Here is a 16378-nt window from a genome sequence, read left to right on the forward strand (position 1 = left end):
TAGAGAAAGATAGCCATTTGAAATGTGAGGCCACTGTCAGAGTTGCGAGGGGCAATCTTAAAGGCTCCAAGAAAGGATGAACCAGTAGATATTGTTAGCATTTCAGCCAGAGACATCACATCGTTGATTTAGTTCATCTAAGAACAAGGGTGCCAGTAAGAACCACCAGAATTAGTTTCCAGAGGTTTCTGAAGCAGTAATATTCTGATGGGATTCCTTAGAGGAGAGTTGTGTGTTTCTGAGAGCAATCCTTAAGATGGAGAGAGAAGCAAATCTTAATCCACGGTATCTGAGCATAATTCCTTAAGTCAGCTAATGTAATAGCCTGGTGAAGAAAACAGTTTCAGGTGGAGTTTGGACAGTCCTGGATTGACCATTGTTCTAATTGAAAAGCCTGGTGCTAGTCTAGTAGTAAAGCTAAACTAAAAAATAAACTTCTCTACCAGTGATCCTGATGTGATCATCCTGGAGACGTGAAGATTTGTCATGATAGTGTGCACACAGCACTCTGATTGAAGAATAGGTTTTTAAGTAAACCAACTTAAATACAAGCATGCTGGGTAGTACTATTTGGCTTTGCTTCATTGAGTAGGTGATGAATATTTTACTGTGTTTTTACATTAGAGTTCTGGCACATGGTAGGCGCTCAGCACATGCCTGCTGTTAGGGTAATTATTATCACTTCCAGATCATCTCATGGCCACAACACGCCAGCTACTGGCTAGAACCTGCTGGCAATAGTAATAGTCTTCATTGGAGTCCTGCAAAACCCCATCAAGAATTACCTAAAACAATCAAGACGATCTGTGGTTTTGCTCCCTCACTCTGCCAATATGGTGAATTACAGTAATTGATTTGTTTTGTAACATAGATTTTCATATGTTAAGCCAGGCTTACATTCGTAAAGTAAACCCCACTTGGTCATGTTGTGTTACCTTTTTAAAATGTATTGCCAGGTTCAGCTTGCTCATTTACACTGGTAAGAAGTCAGGCGTGCTGTAATCCCAGCACTTTGGGAGGCTGAGGTGAGTGGATCACAAGGTCAGGAGTTCGAGACCAGCCTGGCCAACATGGTGAAACCCCGTCTCTACTAAAAATACAAAAATTAGTCGGGCGTGGTGGTGCGCACCTGTAATCCCAGCTACTCAGGAGGCTGAGGCAGGAGAATCACTTGAACCCTGGTGGCGGAGGTTGCAGTGAGCCGAGATGGCGCCATGGCGCTATTGCACTCCAGCCTGGGGGACAGAGAGACACTCCGTCTCAAAAAAAAAATTCAGGGGTGTATGGTCATGGAGTTGTCTTTGTAGGAAGGTTCTTAACTAGGGGTTGTTTATTTAATAGATGCAGAGCTATTCGGATTTTCTATTCTTCTTGAGTCACTTTGCGTACATGTTATGACTGGATCTACTGCTCCCCTTACCCCCGACCTGGGATGTGGCTGCAGCGGGGAAGCTGGCACAATAGAGGGCTCCCCTCATTTGTTTCCCTTCTCTCAGGGTCACAGTCCAGTACTGCCTGTTGCCAGTGTCTGAAAACAGTCATTTCTTATATTGTATCCAGCTTGCTAGATGTTTCTGACAGAAGGGTGAGTCTGGGCTCTGTCCTGACGCCATGGTGAGAAGTGGAAGCTACATAAGCTTTTCTGGGCATTGAGTACAACAAATTTAGTTGCTGCTGGTTGTTTCTCAGCCAGATCTATAAGTTTGGACCTAAAACTGTAGGTAGTTGAACTTTACATGGGCTCAGTCTTCCTTTAAATCTTTGACTATATTCCAAGTTGTAGTTTCGCTGTCTTTCATAAAAAAGTAATATTACTTTTAGAAATTGGACTCTATGACTAAACCTTATTTTTCTCTTCATTTAAGTTTCCTTCAGCATTCGAGTTTAATGAGCTATTCTTGATTACAATTTTGGATCACCTTTATAGCTGTCTTTTTGGGACCTTTTTGTGCAACTGTGAACAGCAGCGATTCAAAGAGGTGAGTATGCTGCATCCCTGTCTGTTGCTTTCCCTGTGGCTCAGGCACCTCTCCTCGGAAGTGCCACTGTAGGAGGGCTGAGGGGAGGGAGGACTGCGCTCTGGTGCTATTGCTGACTGTAAATGCCCTCCCAGGGTTCTGGCCAGCCCCACCGCATGTGTCTAACACAAGCCCCTTCCTTTCTAGGCATGGGGGGCTGGGACCCAGCGAGCCCGTGGCTCTCTCAGGAGTAGATGAGTGCTAGACCCTGGACCTCCTGACTCCGAGTTCATGTAGTCTCCGCTGCACCAACTCCAAAACCGTGGGATTCTGCTTTTCATCCTCTGTGGTGTTGGCCAGATCATACTTGAAGGCCTTGGAAATGGAGTCTGCTGAGTAGCCAAAAAGCCCACTTTAGGTAGCAAGCTAACACTTTTTTACATCAAAGTAGTAAAGAAGCAGTTACCAAACTTCTCAGAGTTACATCTCATTTCTTTCTTTTTTCCTCAGTGTGGGATAAAAGAGAGACGTGGTCAAAAGTGAGAAGGCATTGGAAAAAGGCAGCTTAAGGAGTATATGATCCTGTTAATAGACAAGGACCAATGCCTGTGAGCCGAGTATGTTAGGACAGTATAGAATTCGGGAGAAAGCAGTCTGTCAGTAACGCCCGCCTCCCCCTCTCTCAGCAGCCTCCCCACAGTTGACAGTGCCCTCATTCTGTGACCCCACCTCGTCCTGCCTCTTTCCTGCCTCCTCGGCCTCCCCTGCTCAGTCTCCTCTGACTGGCTGCCATTTTAACCAGTCTCTAAAGTTGGAGTCACCTGGGCCCAGTCCCAGGTCCTCTTCTCCCCTCGACTCTTGTTCCGTCTTTCTAAGTGACTTTGTCTCGCCTCAGGGACCTAAATGCCTTTTCCTGCTCCTCCCCTGCTCTTTTGCATCTCAGTACACAGCACCACTGGCCATCCAGATGCCGAGGCCAAATACACGGGAGCCACCTTCCACTCCTCCCTCACCCTCACCCTAGCTACCACATCCAGTCCCCTGGTGAATGCTGCTGGCCTTGTCCCAAAGTATATTCTTTTTCTTTCTTTCTTTTTTTTTTTTGACGGCGTTTTGTTCTTGTTGCCCAGGATGTAGTGCAGTGGCGCCATCTCAGCTCACTGCAAGCTCCGCCTACCACATTCAAGTGATTCTCCTGCCGCAGCCTCCCGAGTAGCTGGGATTATAGGCACCCGCCACCATGCCCGGCTAATTTTTTGTATGTTTAGTAGAGACAGGGTTTCGCCATGTTGGGCAGGCTGGTCTCAAACTCCTGACCTCAGGTGATCTGCCCGTCTCAGCCTCCCAAAGTGCTAGGATTATTGGCCCAAAGTATATTCTTAATCTGCCACTTCTTAACTGCCTTACAGCTATAAGCCTAGCTCAAGCCCCTACTGTCTCACACTCCTACTGTCTCACATCTGGACTAAGGCAGAAACCCAGGAATGGGCTTCCCTGATTCTCTTTCTGACCTTCAGTAGTCCATTCTAAACATAGCAACCAGAGCGAGCATTCAGTAACTGAAATCTGATCATGTGCCTCTCCCCTGCTTCCCACTGCAGTTAGAGTAAAATCCACACTCCTGCGGGCCCAGTGTGATGGGGACTTGCTAACCTCCTAATAAAAAGAAAAACATTTTTAAAAGAGTGAGTTTTATGTTACGTGAATTATATGTCAAAGCTATTTAAAACAAATAAAATCAGAAGCAGAAGAATGAAGTTCATATATAGAATTTTAACCATGGCTTTATCTTGTTTTTTTTTTTTTTTGAGAGGGGGAGTGCAAAATTCATTCTTAAAAAAATGAGCTCTCTTGATACATAATTTACATACCATAAAATTCACCCATCTAAAGTGTACAATTTCATGGTTCTAGCATATTCACATATTGTGCAGCCATCATCAATATTTAATTTCATAAAATCTCCTTATTTCTATTTTTTGTAGCGATTGGGGTCTTGCTGTGTTGCCCAGGCTGGTCTCAAACTCCTGGCCTCAAGTGATGCTCCCGCCTCGGCCTCCCAAAGTGCTGGGATTATAGGTGTAAGCCACTGTGCCTGGCCTAAGTTTATAAAATTTCTGTCACCCCCAAAAGAAATGGCATACTTGGTAGCAATCACTTCCCATTTCCCCCACCCCTATCCCCTAGCAACCATCAATCTGCTTTCTGTCTCTACGGATTTGCCAATTCTGGACATTTCATAGAAATGGAATTATACAATAGGTGAACTTATATGACTGTCTTCCTTTGCTTAGCATAATGTTTTCAAGGTTCATCTATGCACCAATACATCCTTTTTATGGCTGAGCAATATTCCGTTATATGGATAGACCACATTTTGTTTATCCATTCATTGGTTGATAGAAATTTGGATTGTTTCCACATTTTGGTTTTTAGGAATAATGCTACTATAACTATTCATATACAGGTTTTTATGTGGACATACGCCTTCATTCATTTATACCTACGAGTGGAATTGCCGGGTCATGTGGCAATTATGTTTAACCTATTGAGGAACCGCCAGATTGTTTTCCAAAGCAGTTGCACACACGAGCAATGTCTGAGGCTTCCAATTTCTCCACATTTCACCAACGCTTACTGTTTTCCTTTTTAAAAAAATTATAGCCATCCTAGTGAGTGGGAAGTGGTATGTTGTGGTTTTAGATTTGCATTTCCCCAACGACTAATGATGTTGAGCATATTTCCATGTGCTTATTGGCCATTTGCATATCTTCTGTGGAGAATGTGTATTCAGCTCCTTAGTTCATTTTAAAATTGTGGTGTTTGTCCTTTTTATTATGGAGTTGTAAGAGTTCCTTATACATTCTTTATATATTCAAGTCCCTTATAAGATATATGATTTGCAAAAATTTTCTCCCACTCTAGGGGTTGTTTTTTTTTTACTTTCTTCATGGTGTTCTTTGAAGCACAAAAGTTTTTAATTTTGATGAAGTGCAATTTATCTATTTTTTCTCTTGCTGCTTACACTTTTGGTATCATATCTAAGAAACCATTGCTTAACCCAAAGTCATGAAGATTTGCTCCTGTTTTCTTCTAAGAGCTTTATACTTTTAGGTCTTACATTTAGGTCTGTGATCTGTTTTGAGGTAACGTTTGTATACGGTGTGAATTAAGGATCCAACTTCATTCTTTTGTGTGTTGGCTATCTAGCTGTCCCAGCACCATTTGTTGGAAAGATTTTCTTTCCCTCATTCAATTTTCTTGCCAACCTTCTTGAAGATCAGTTGACCGTAAATGTCAGAGAGTTCATTTCTGTGCTTTCTATTCTGTTCCATTGATCTGCATGTCTGTCCTTACGCCCGCACTGCTGGCATTGATTACTGTAGCTTTGTGGTAAGTTTTGAAAATGGGAAGTATGAGTCCTCCTACTTTGTTCTTTTTCAGGATTATTTTAGCTATTCCAGATCCTTTGAATTTTTGTTGGTGTTTCTCTTATAAATAAATAAATGTATACAAATTGAAATGGTCCTAATTGAGTGTTCCTGTATTTAGATAGCTCATGGGAAGTCAGCAGCAGAATGGGAGAAAATGCTGTTGGCCTTGCCATTTTCTCATTTGACTTTGTCATTGTGCTTGATCCATTGTTTAATATTTACCTGCCTCACCATGCCTGCACATTTGGGTGTTTTTGTTCAGATGAGCAATGCAAGTAGGTACAGTGTTTCTGAATAGGGGAAGAAGAGATAACTTAGTGATATATTTACTTGTCTTTATAAAGCTTCTCCAGCCTGCACCACAGCACATTGTCCTCCAGATAGCTATGATTTTCCAGCACAAGGAACCTTAACTGTAAAATCTATTCTCATTTCTCAATATTAAGAGTCACACCCAGGTGAGGTGGCTCACGCCTGTAATCCCAGCACTCTGGGAGGCCGAGGTGGGAGGATCACTTGAGGTCAAGAGTTTGAAACCAGCCTGGGCAACACAGTGAATCCCCATCTCCGCCAAAAAATACAAAAATTAGCCGGGCATGGTGGCTTGCGCCTGTAGTCCCCAGCTACTCGGGAGGCTGAGGCAGGAAAATTGCTTGAACCCGGGAGGCAGACATTGCAGTGAGCTGAGATCATGCCACTGCACTCCAGCCTGCGTGACAGAGTGAGACTCCATCTCAAAAAAAAAAAAAAAAAAAAGGAGTCACAAAAGCTCTATTTTCTTTTAGAGGCAGGGTCTTGCTCTATTGCCCAGGCTGGAGTACAGCGGCACAATCATAGCTCACTACAGCCTCAAACTCCTGGCCTCAAGCAATTCTGCCACCTCAGCCTCCTGAGGAGCTGGGACTATACTTGGCTAATCTTTAAATTTATTTTTTTTGTAGAGACAAAGTCTCACTGTGTTGCCCAGGCTAGTCTCAAACTCCTGCCTCAAGCAGTCCTTGCAATGTGGCCTCCCAAAGTGCTGGCCTTATAGGCTTGAGCTACTGTGCCCAGCCTACAAAAGCAAACCTTACACCAGAATTCAAAATTATATTTGTTATTGGTGGGCCCTATCATCCTGTGGTTGTTAGAAAGTTCTCACTCTGCCTTTCCATAGACACAGTTGTCGGATGCTACCTAACTTCAGCAATATGTTTTTCCAGGACAGCAAGCAGTGTGTTTTCATTTCATCCCACCACGAGGCCATGAGTGGGAAGAAGGTGGGGCTGGGACCTAGTAAACGTTCATGAATTTTTCAGCGTTTGAATTCACTTCATTATTCAAGTCCTTTTCTCGGTGTAATACTAATTCTTGATGATATGAAGAAAAGTTTATTTCCAATGTTCTTTTTTGTTTTTCAGGATGTATATACAAAGACGATATCTTTATGGTCGTATATCAATAGCCAGCTAGACGAGTTTTCTAATCCCTTCTTTGTGAATTATGAAAACCACGTGTTATATCCTGTTGCTAGTCTGAGTCATTTGGAATTGTGGGTAAACTATTATGTACGATGGAATCCACGGATGAGACCTCAGGTATCTTTTTGTTTTTCTTTTCATGAATGAGAGAGTTTGCCTTTTTTTCCAAGTAAAGATGGTGGTATGAAAATGTGTTAATGGTAGATATCAACATACCATACTGACCGTCTTCTGCCCTCTCCTGTCAGGGTTCAATCCTTTGCATTCATGTTCCAGGAGGTTCCACCCATACGCCAACTCTGATGATGTTTGCTGGGTTACAGTTAAAAAGTCTTAGCACTTCTGTCTCGTACTGATGAGGTACATAAAATGCTATGTGCTCCAGTGCGTGGCCCTTCATCTTATAAACTACTTTACCTGCAGATATGGGGGTTGGGGTGGCAGCCCTTTTCCCTGTTTCCACGTAGAGGTGGTAGAAAGGCGTGTGGAAGATGCATCAGGGCTACAGTGTATAGACCCTGTTAGTCCAGCAGTAGGAGGGCAGGTGCTTGAATCACAGAACAGGTGCCCCTTTGAAGAAGGGGGAGAGTTTGCCCCTCCCCACCACACTTTTTCACTGTAATATTTTCTGAGATTGAACAAAATTAGAGAATGGTGCACTACATGGGCCAGTCCGCCAAGCCTGTGTCCTCTCTTTGTGTTCAGTGACTGAGCTCTGGCTGCGGGTTCCTGAAGGGCTCCCCACATCCTCCACTGTGTCGTGGTTTGGATTCAGTCCTGCCCCGTACCCCCAGTCTCCACATGGGTGGCCAGGGCATGGTTGGTTCTGGGTGGTGAAGAAGACAGATAGAGGCAGCCTGTACCTCCATGGACAGATAACTGTCTGCTGAGACTTTTTTCTTTTTTATTTATTTATTTTTTGAGACGGAGTCTTGCTCATCACCCAGGCTGGAGTGCAGTGGCATGAGCTTGGCTCACTGCAACCCCTGCCTCCCAGGCTCAAGTGATTCTCCTGCTCTGGCCTCCCAAGTAGCTGGGATTACAGGTGTACAGCACCATGCCTGGCTAATTTTTGTATTTTTAGTAGAGACGGGATTTCACCATGTTGGCCTGGCTGGTCTCAAACTCCTGACCTCAAGTGATCCGCCCGCCTCGGCCTCCCAAAGTGCTGGGATTATGGGTGTGCACCACCGCGCCAGGCCTGAGATTTTTCTTTTGACTTGAATACTCTCAGAGTTTAACTGCAGTCCATCAGGAGCGTGTACCCAGGGCATTGTTTAATAGCATTGCTCTGTCAGCCAATGATACAGAAATCTGCCTTTCCTCTCCATCCTCCTGCTCCCTCATCCCTCTCACCTAGGGTCTTCATGATCTCTAGATCATCTCCACACTCCACTAGCCATGGGGCAGTCTGAACTGCTCATGTTCCTTTTCAGCTGCCTGGCCCTGGAACCTCAAGGATACGTCACTATAGTACCCCGGCCTGCCAGCTGGAAAGCTCCCTCACTGGTGGCCTTAGCTCCATGCTCCATCTGCTGGGTGCGCCCCGCTGCCCCAGGCCGCCGCTTGGCCACTCCTCACTGGATCCTTTGCCCTCTACCACAGACCAGGCTGGTCATCACTTGCCTCTTCTTTCCTAGATGGCTTTCTGTTTTGTTCCACAAAGCTTCCACTGCAAACGCTTTTCTCCTCTGGACCCTCTGAGTTGGCCCTGCCACCCTTACGACCTCAGGAGTGTTTTCCAGAACACTGTGATGGGTGCCCACTCAGCCTAGTACTTGTACGCTGGGCCTGGGGAGTTGGGAAGGAGTCCTGGCTGCAGGGGTGCTCCTGCATCCTAGGGTGCCCTTAGCCACATCTCCCCTGTACACGCCCTGCCCCTGCTTGAAGCAGATCCCCCGTGTGAATGAGCCGCCCTTTGTGTCTTCACATGTATGAAAACAACTAGTGTTTGATCACCTCTTTCAGCTCTTCCCAGAGTCTTCCTTGGATAGGAGAGACTTGCATCTGTGTCCCTTTCCCACTAGCCAGGGAGCTGCTGGGACTTGTGCTGCCCTGGAGCCTTTCCCATTGAGCGCCCTCTTCCCTGTTCACCTAGTGCTCTGGCGGCCCTATGTTGATTGCCCAAACTAGCGTACTTTGAGAAAGAGAGCGGAGGCGCTGCTAATAATCGGTCTGTAGAATTCCCCAAGACACTCGATACTGCACCGGCCTGTTTGCCTGCCTGCTGCCCCTACACACCACAGGCTTTGAAACCACAGGGCCCTCAGGATCTAGCATGGTGTTTGGCAACTAACGGAGACTCGACAGATGTGACTGAGTGAACGCATGAGTGAATGAAGAGGTGCGCCCCTCTGCTGCAGGCCAGTTCCCCCTGCACATCTGCTCTCTCCAGCCCCTTGAACCTGCATTTATTCCTTCTCCCTGTGGTGGCTCTTGCCCCTCAGCCTACAGAGGACTCACACCTGCCCACCCTAAACCTGTCCTGTCCCCACTGGCCTCTCCCTCAGGTCTCCCCTCCACACCCAGTCCTCTGGGATATTGGGACAGCTTTCTACCTACTCTCCCCGCCTCAGTCTGCCTTGTGTCCACGCTCCACCTTCCTCCAGAGAGGCCTTTTGCTCCTGCCTAACAGCCCAGACATCACCTTCTGTGGCTGCCCGATGGCTCCAGCTCCCCACGCCCTCTGCCACTTGGCCACCACCTGAGCTCCTGGCATCAACTTAGCTTCCTTCTTCCTCTTTTTAAAAAAATTTACATTTCTGGCTGGGCACAGTAACTTACGCCTGTAATCCTAGCACTTTGGGAGGCCGAGGTGGGCAGATCACGAGGCAGAAGTTTGAGACCAGCCTGACCAACATGGCAAAACCCCGTCTCTACTAAAAATACAAAAATTAGCCAGGTGTGGTGGTGCACCCCTATAATCCCAGCTACTCAGGAGGCCGAGGCAGGAGAATCACTTGAACCTGGGAGGCGGAGGTTGCAGTGAGCTGAGATGAGATTGCGCCACTGCATTCCAGCCTGGGCGACAGAGTGAGACTCCGTCTCAAAAAAAAAAAAAAAAGAAAAAAAAAAATTACATTTATCTCTCCCTTTAGACTTTGTGCTCTGCAAGACTAGTCCCTGCTTGTTATTAATTGATCTTTAAGTTGTTAATCTAATAACTGCTTGTCACTAGATTGAATCCTTCCCCAGATGAGAACTGAGTTTGAAGGCGAGCTGTCTTTGAAATGGTCCATGTGCCCAGGAACTATGAGTGAGCGTGAGAGGTTGCTGGTCCCATTAGCATCTTCTTTCCTGGCTTTCAGCCCAAGAAGTCTATGTGCAGGGTGACCTGCTGCCCTGTCACTGGAGTCCAGGTCCAGCACTGCCCTCCTTTCTGACTTCAGGTGCATTATTTGAGATGCTAAACACAGGGGCCCATCAAGCACTTCTTTCCAGTCAGTGGTCAACTTGGGAACCAAAGCCTACATCCCCCTTCCAGCACCTTCCTCTTCACTGATGTGTATTTCTACTTAGGCATCTTGCTGAGTTATTCTGTCCTGGGTGGCTTCTATTTCATCTGTTTTGGCAACAGGGAAGATGGGCTACAGAGTGTCAGAAGTCACTATGTTACTGAAATCACATAGGGTTACCAGGTGATATTCTTGGTGACTCAAAGGCCCGGGTGGTTGGTGGAGTGTCATGAACATTAGCAGAAAATCCAACAGAACCATGCCTGATCTGGAGTGCCTTTGGCTAAACAGAGCCTCTCGATTACTGCAGGAGACCCCCGTACCCCTGCCATGCTCCCCCTTGTGCAGCAGGTTGCAGAGGTGAAGAAATGCTGAGCAGCAGAGAGGGTTAGAGTGGTGTCCCACAGGGGCGCACCCAGGCTCAGATTCTTGCCCGCCGCGTGAGGCAGGGAACAGACCTTTCCTAAAACCTACAAACTGCGTGACAGATCTGTTCCCAGATGTGGTCAGGTTCTCACTCATGTAGGCGAAGCCACCTGCAACATCATGATGATGATGGAAACCACAGCGACAGCGCCTGTAACCTGCAGTCCTCTTGTGTGCCAGTGGGTTCTGTACACACATGACCCCAGTTAACGCTCCCAGCAATTCCACGATGTAGAGAATGAGGGAAGGGTCAGAGAAGCAGTGACTTGGTTGAAATCTTGCTGCCCAGTGCGTGTAGTTGTGGAAGGATGCCCCCGACAGGGCCAGAGCCCGTCTCTGGCAGTGACTCACCGCCTGATCTGCAGCAGGGTCCTGAGCCTCAGGGGGTTGCTGAGCAGGAAGTGAATCCATTCCAAGTGCACTGTGCTCGGAGGGTAGTAGGTGCGTGGTCCTGCTTTTTGCATTCTCCCTCCACTGTGCTACACAGAAGAGAGAACCAAAAAAGAGTACATGGGCCGCAGCTTGTTATCCTGTATGCAACAGGCATGTGTCGGACACCTCCTAGGTGTGGGAATGGGGGTGGGGGAGTGCATTGAAGACAGGCAGAGATCAGTGGCTGGTGTGGGTGTCCAGTGACAGGGCCTGAGGAGCCAGGTGAGGCAGAGAGAAGGAGGAAGAGAGGGGAGGGGAGGGAGTGCAGGGGGGCAAACGACAGGGGAGATGCAAGCCTGTTGGGCCTCTTTTCTCTGAGAAGGCAGTGGCTCGATTGGCTGCTGAGAAAGGGGTTCTTTGGGCATCCATCAGAGGATGGCTGGGTGTGGAAGGCCCAGGGGTGTCCTATTTCCTTTGGGACTGTCTTGCCTTATGTCTTGTGATGCTAGCACCCATGCGGCAAACATGACTGGCCCTTAGATGGGAATTTTCTCTAACGCAATCCTCTGTTTAAGCCTCTGAGTTTTCTATTCCTTCAGGCATGCCCTCGATTTGTTGCAAATGAAAATATGTGAGTAGGCCAGGCGCGGTGGCTGACGCCTGTAATCCCAGCAGTTTGGGAGGCCAAGGCGGGCAGATCACTTGAGATCAGGAGTTCGAGACTAGCCTGGCCAACATAGTGAAACCTCATCTCTATTAAAAATACAAAAATTAGCCAGACACAGTGGTGGCGGGCGCCTGTAATCCCAGCTGCTCAGGAGGCTGAGGCAGGAGAATCGCTTGAATTCGGGAGGCGGAGGTTGCAGTGAGCTGAGATCGTGCCGCTGCACTCCAGCCTGGGGGAGAGAGTGAGACTGCATTCCGCCTCAAAAAAAAAAAAAAAAAGAAAGAAAGAAAAGAAATAGGTGAGAAAAGATGCAAACAGCTGGTGAAGAGATGATAGTGGTGCGTTTGAGCAGTGCTGGGTCTGCCCTGGGTGTGTGTCAGTGGTGTATTTCCCTGCGTGTCTTGCTTCTTGCTGAGGCCACATGCCTGTAGATGGATAATGGGAACTTGATTGCAAGGCGTCCCTTGTCTGATCAGAATTAAAGATCCTACAGACAGGAAAATGCATGCCAGATGGGTCCTAAGGGTAAGAGAGGAGCTGGTGCCACCTCCCAGAGGCCTGTGGGATCTGCCTTTGCCATCACACTCCACTCCTGTCCCCTCTGTTCTTCCTGTGGCCTGCCCAAGGGGGTCATTTCTTCTCAGCCCACTGGGTGCTGGTTACTGAGCACCTTGTTATTAGAGGGACCTTGCTGCCCTCTTGCGGTCTCGCTCTCATCCTCCTTCCATCTCCCCCTTCCCTCCAGGAGGGCTGATCACCATTGGCATACACGGTGGAACAGCTCAGTCTTTGAGGGAGTGGGGGAAGGACCTGGTGAAAGATGAGCCAGAGGGCCAGGCTGGGGCCAGACTGCAGAGGGCCTCGAGGCCCCTCTCAGGGCAGGGGGAAGAAGTCCCTGGAAGGTGTTAAGTGGCCAGTTATATGGCCTGGCTGAGGCTTAGGAGCCAGCCCTGTGGCTGCTGTTTACACATGGGATCAGAGACAAGGGAAGGCTAGGGAGCTCCCCAGACCCCACCCTGTTTCTCCCTCAGCCCCAGTCGGTGACCCCTCGCTCTGGTCAGCCTTGCCCCCAGCCAAAGAGCTCCAGGTGAGAAAAGCTGGGTCTCGGATGTCTGGCCTCCTAGTAGCTGCTGGGGACAGCTTGTTAGGCGAGTGGGTTGGGTGCTATGACTATAAAATAGCAGGACTGGAGGTCCCATATGCCCCAGGAAAACCTTGCTTGTTTATATTCACCCCTGCCCCACAGTTGATGGGTTTAAAAGAGAAAAGCTAATTAAGGTGAGGCATTGCGGTGATGCTGAGCAAGGAGGGAGGCGTTGGTCCTTGGGGAGGCTCCCCACCGCCCCCCGCCGGCACTGCCCGCTCCAGGGGGCTTCTGGCAGATCCTGCTCCGGTTGATGAAAACACAGCTTCAAGTTGTAAAAAGTGCTGATTTAACAGAAGGATTTTCAGTCAGCAGAGCTATTTATAAAAATGCAAAAATACAGAGATAATGGAGATGCTGGAAAGGGGTCTGCGTGGAAACATTTCTGACGCACAGTCTTTAGGACACTGCTCGTGCCGAGTCTGCACACGGCGCCCTCGGTTGATCCATGGTGCGCAGTGTCCCCGCGCCTGCTTGTCTTCTGAGAAACTGTGGGAGCCTCCCCATGGTGCCTTTTCATCCCGGCTCAGCGGCTCGGCCCCCGGAGCTGCAGGGCGGCCTCAGTGGCAGCCAAAGCTCATGGGATGGGGTCCCATTGTCCACCTGACGCGAGATCGGTCAACGCCTCAGGAGACTTTGGCCGCTCCAGGAGTCTGGATGGTGAAAAGCTCCTGAAGCCAACAGCATCTCCATGTGGAAACGCTGTGGTAGGAGGATGGCCTGATAATGCAGCTTTGTCTCTGCTCCCTCCAGATGCCCATTCACCAGAATCTCAAGGAGCTGCTGGCCGTCAGGGCGGAGCTGCAGAAGCGTGTGGAGGGCCTACAGCGGGAGGTGGCCACGCGCGCCGTCTCATCCTCATCTGAGCGGGGCTCCTCGCCCTCCCACTCCGCCACCTCCGTCCACACCTCGGTCTGATGGGCGAGGCCAGCCTGCTGCTCCACTGTCTCCCGGTGGCTCAGAAAAGGGACCTGGCGATCACTGTTATGGCTGTAGCTTGTGATCTCGTCTTTTAGGATTAGGCCCAGGGACCATTTGTGTGGCTAGGTGACAGCTCCCACTGTTGGCAAGTGCTTTTCGTTTTGTGAACAGCCCGTTACCCTCCTGTCAGCGGTTTCACAGGGGAGCCGTCTGTCACGTCCACCCTGTGAAGCAACTTCTGGCATTCAGGCAGCTTGGGAGAAACTAAGTGAACGGAATGCAGTACTGAGGTTCAAGAAAGCTGTACACCATTTCTTTCCAACTTAAATCCTTCAGTAACAACAAACACCACTCACTTCAAGATGCATTGCCAGCCCCGTGGCTTCCCTCAGCTCTTGGCCACAACTTGAAAACTGTTTTGAATGAAGTACTTGGGGAGAAGACAGGCCACTGCCCTCTGTTCCACAGTTTTCTTCATGCACGGGGTCCTCCTGTTAACAATTACTGTTGTGTACATATAAGGTATTTTTAGAGAAGAGAAACAAACAGGCCTTTATTTTCCTATGTCCTTTTTTACGTTTAGAATAGTCACCCGAGGAGGGATCAGCTCAACTGTACTGTGGGAGAAATTCTTTTCCAACAAACCTCATGCTCGTTTTTCTGTGGTGCAATTTCAAGGGCAACGTGTTCTGTCCTCACCTCACTCTGGTACTCGCCTCTTGGGGCGGCTCAGCCCATTCATGGGGATGGCACCAAGCGGCCATGCTCAGTCTTCCAGCCCCGCTGAGGGTAAACCGAGGCCTCTGGCAGCTGTGCACAGGTGCTGGCCTCTGGCTCCTTCAAGGAGCACTGCCTGTCACTCGATCCTGGGCTGTCTAGCCATGTCTCCCACCCCCACTTTACCGCAGCCAGCTGCTGGGATCAAAGCAAGTCTGTTCTTATGTTATTTGCCTGTATGAAATCATTTCTCATTTTATCACAATTCCTTCAACTCAGCTTACTCGCATGGCTGCCTGTTCATATTTGAAAGCAGCCACCGTGCTGTGGCTTTGGTTTGGAAAAGCATAGCACGCACTTCCCTTGGTTTTTCCTTCCCAGAGCCGACCGCAGCTGGTCAGCCCTCTCTTCCCGCTCCTGAACCTTTACTTACTGACTTCGAGCTCCGTGACTCCGTCGGTTCTCGCAGGAATTCACTTACCAATTGGTTCAATCCACTTGAGCGCCATAGCTCTGAGCTCCTCTGTGTGACATGCCCCTCCCATGTGCCGTGCCTGTTGCTGCAGCTGCCCCCCACCCCGCCACTGGCTGCAGGAATTCAGCCTTTAGAGGCAGAGGCGGCTGCAGCGGCCCCTAAGGTCAAACCCCAGTGTGACTGCATAGCAATGTTAGCTGGTTGGTTTCAAACTACTGGATTCCAGGCAAAGTCCTACAGATTGACCTTATTATTTTTGAAAATATGTTAAGGGTTTTTCCGTAGAGAATGGATTTTTTTTTTAACTGGGAACCTCCTGATTCTTATGGAAAATTATCCTTCTATAAGATACCAGAGAGATTTATTCAAGGTAATTTGATAACCTAAAATCAATTCTCCATTTTTTATCACATGTGGGATTTGTTGCTAAATCAGGTTCGACATTAGCTTTTATGTTCCTAACGTATCTGAATGCTTATTTATGAATGGATATACTGGATTATTGATATACTGACTTTTTTTTTAATGGGGACATTTGCCATTTTCTTCCCAGAAATATGTAATCCCCTGGCTGACTAGGACTGTTAAACATAGTGTGGACTGGATGATGCCTTCGACAAACCAGAGAAGCCAAGTTGGGGGGAGCTGGTGCCTGGAGTGGGCCCTGTGCACCTCACCTGGCGGAGGCTGGGGGGCTCTGTCAGCAGGACCCTAGAGACTCTCATTCGATTTTAAAGAAGCACAACGGGTCATTTTCCTTTGTATGTATGTTCCTAGCGCAGAACTGTTTCTAAAACAACTTGAAGTATAGTTTTGTTATCTAAGCAATTTTTGTTTTAAGTGTACTAGAATGCGAAGCCGTTACGGTTCAGGTTTTTAAAAACTGGTACAGTATTGTATTATTTGTCTCATCTGTTGCACTGTATTTCAATCTGTAATTAAAATGATCATATGTTTGCTCCCTGGTCTTTTTTAAGTATCTTAGTAGATTTTTCCTTTGAGGAAAATCGGTAATAAAATAACATGGATTGAATGTTTACTGTGCGTCAAGCACAGTTAATATATGTAAAGTAACTTTATGTGATTTAATTCATTCATTCAGTAAATCGTAAATGTATCATGAGTCTTAAGTATTTTGGCTGAAACAGGAAATACTGATTGATTGATTGATTGTAAAGAAGTCACAAACGCCCTCAGCTCTAACCTTGAGAAAACGTGGACGACTTGGGGAAAGGTCTGGAGACACCTGAGAGGAGCCAGTCAGGGCGATGAGTCCTTCGCATGCAAGTGCAGTGCTCTCTAAGGCCTCAAACTGCCCCCACCCCAAAGGGGTGTTCACCTTTTCAGGG

General features: G+C 47.9%; 1 protein-coding gene across 10 annotated transcripts in view; it reads left to right on the plus strand.

Annotated features, from left to right (window-relative positions):
* The window catches only part of MTMR1 (myotubularin related protein 1), a 71368-nt gene extending 55382 nt beyond the window's left edge, over nucleotides 1-15986 (plus strand). For 6 of the 10 annotated variants that reach the window (XM_063803984.1, XM_016944419.4, XM_016944417.4 and 3 more), the window contains 3 exons: nucleotides 1866-1979; nucleotides 6793-6969; nucleotides 13670-15986. In XM_063803984.1, coding sequence (XP_063660054.1) covers nucleotides 1866-1979; nucleotides 6793-6969; nucleotides 13670-13834 — 456 coding nt within the window. In that variant the 3' untranslated portion in view covers nucleotides 13835-15986. Of the gene's footprint in view, nucleotides 1-1865; nucleotides 1980-2165; nucleotides 2377-6792; nucleotides 6970-13669 lie in introns of all 10 variants that reach the window. The other 4 variants (XR_010154668.1, XR_010154669.1, XM_063803986.1 and 1 more) reach the window with 2 other exon arrangements.
* Nucleotides 15987-16378: the final 392 nt, after the last annotated feature.

This window comes from Pan troglodytes, chromosome X (genome assembly GCF_028858775.2).
Source record: "Pan troglodytes isolate AG18354 chromosome X, NHGRI_mPanTro3-v2.0_pri, whole genome shotgun sequence".
In the NCBI taxonomy this organism is placed as follows: Eukaryota; Metazoa; Chordata; class Mammalia; order Primates; family Hominidae; genus Pan; species Pan troglodytes.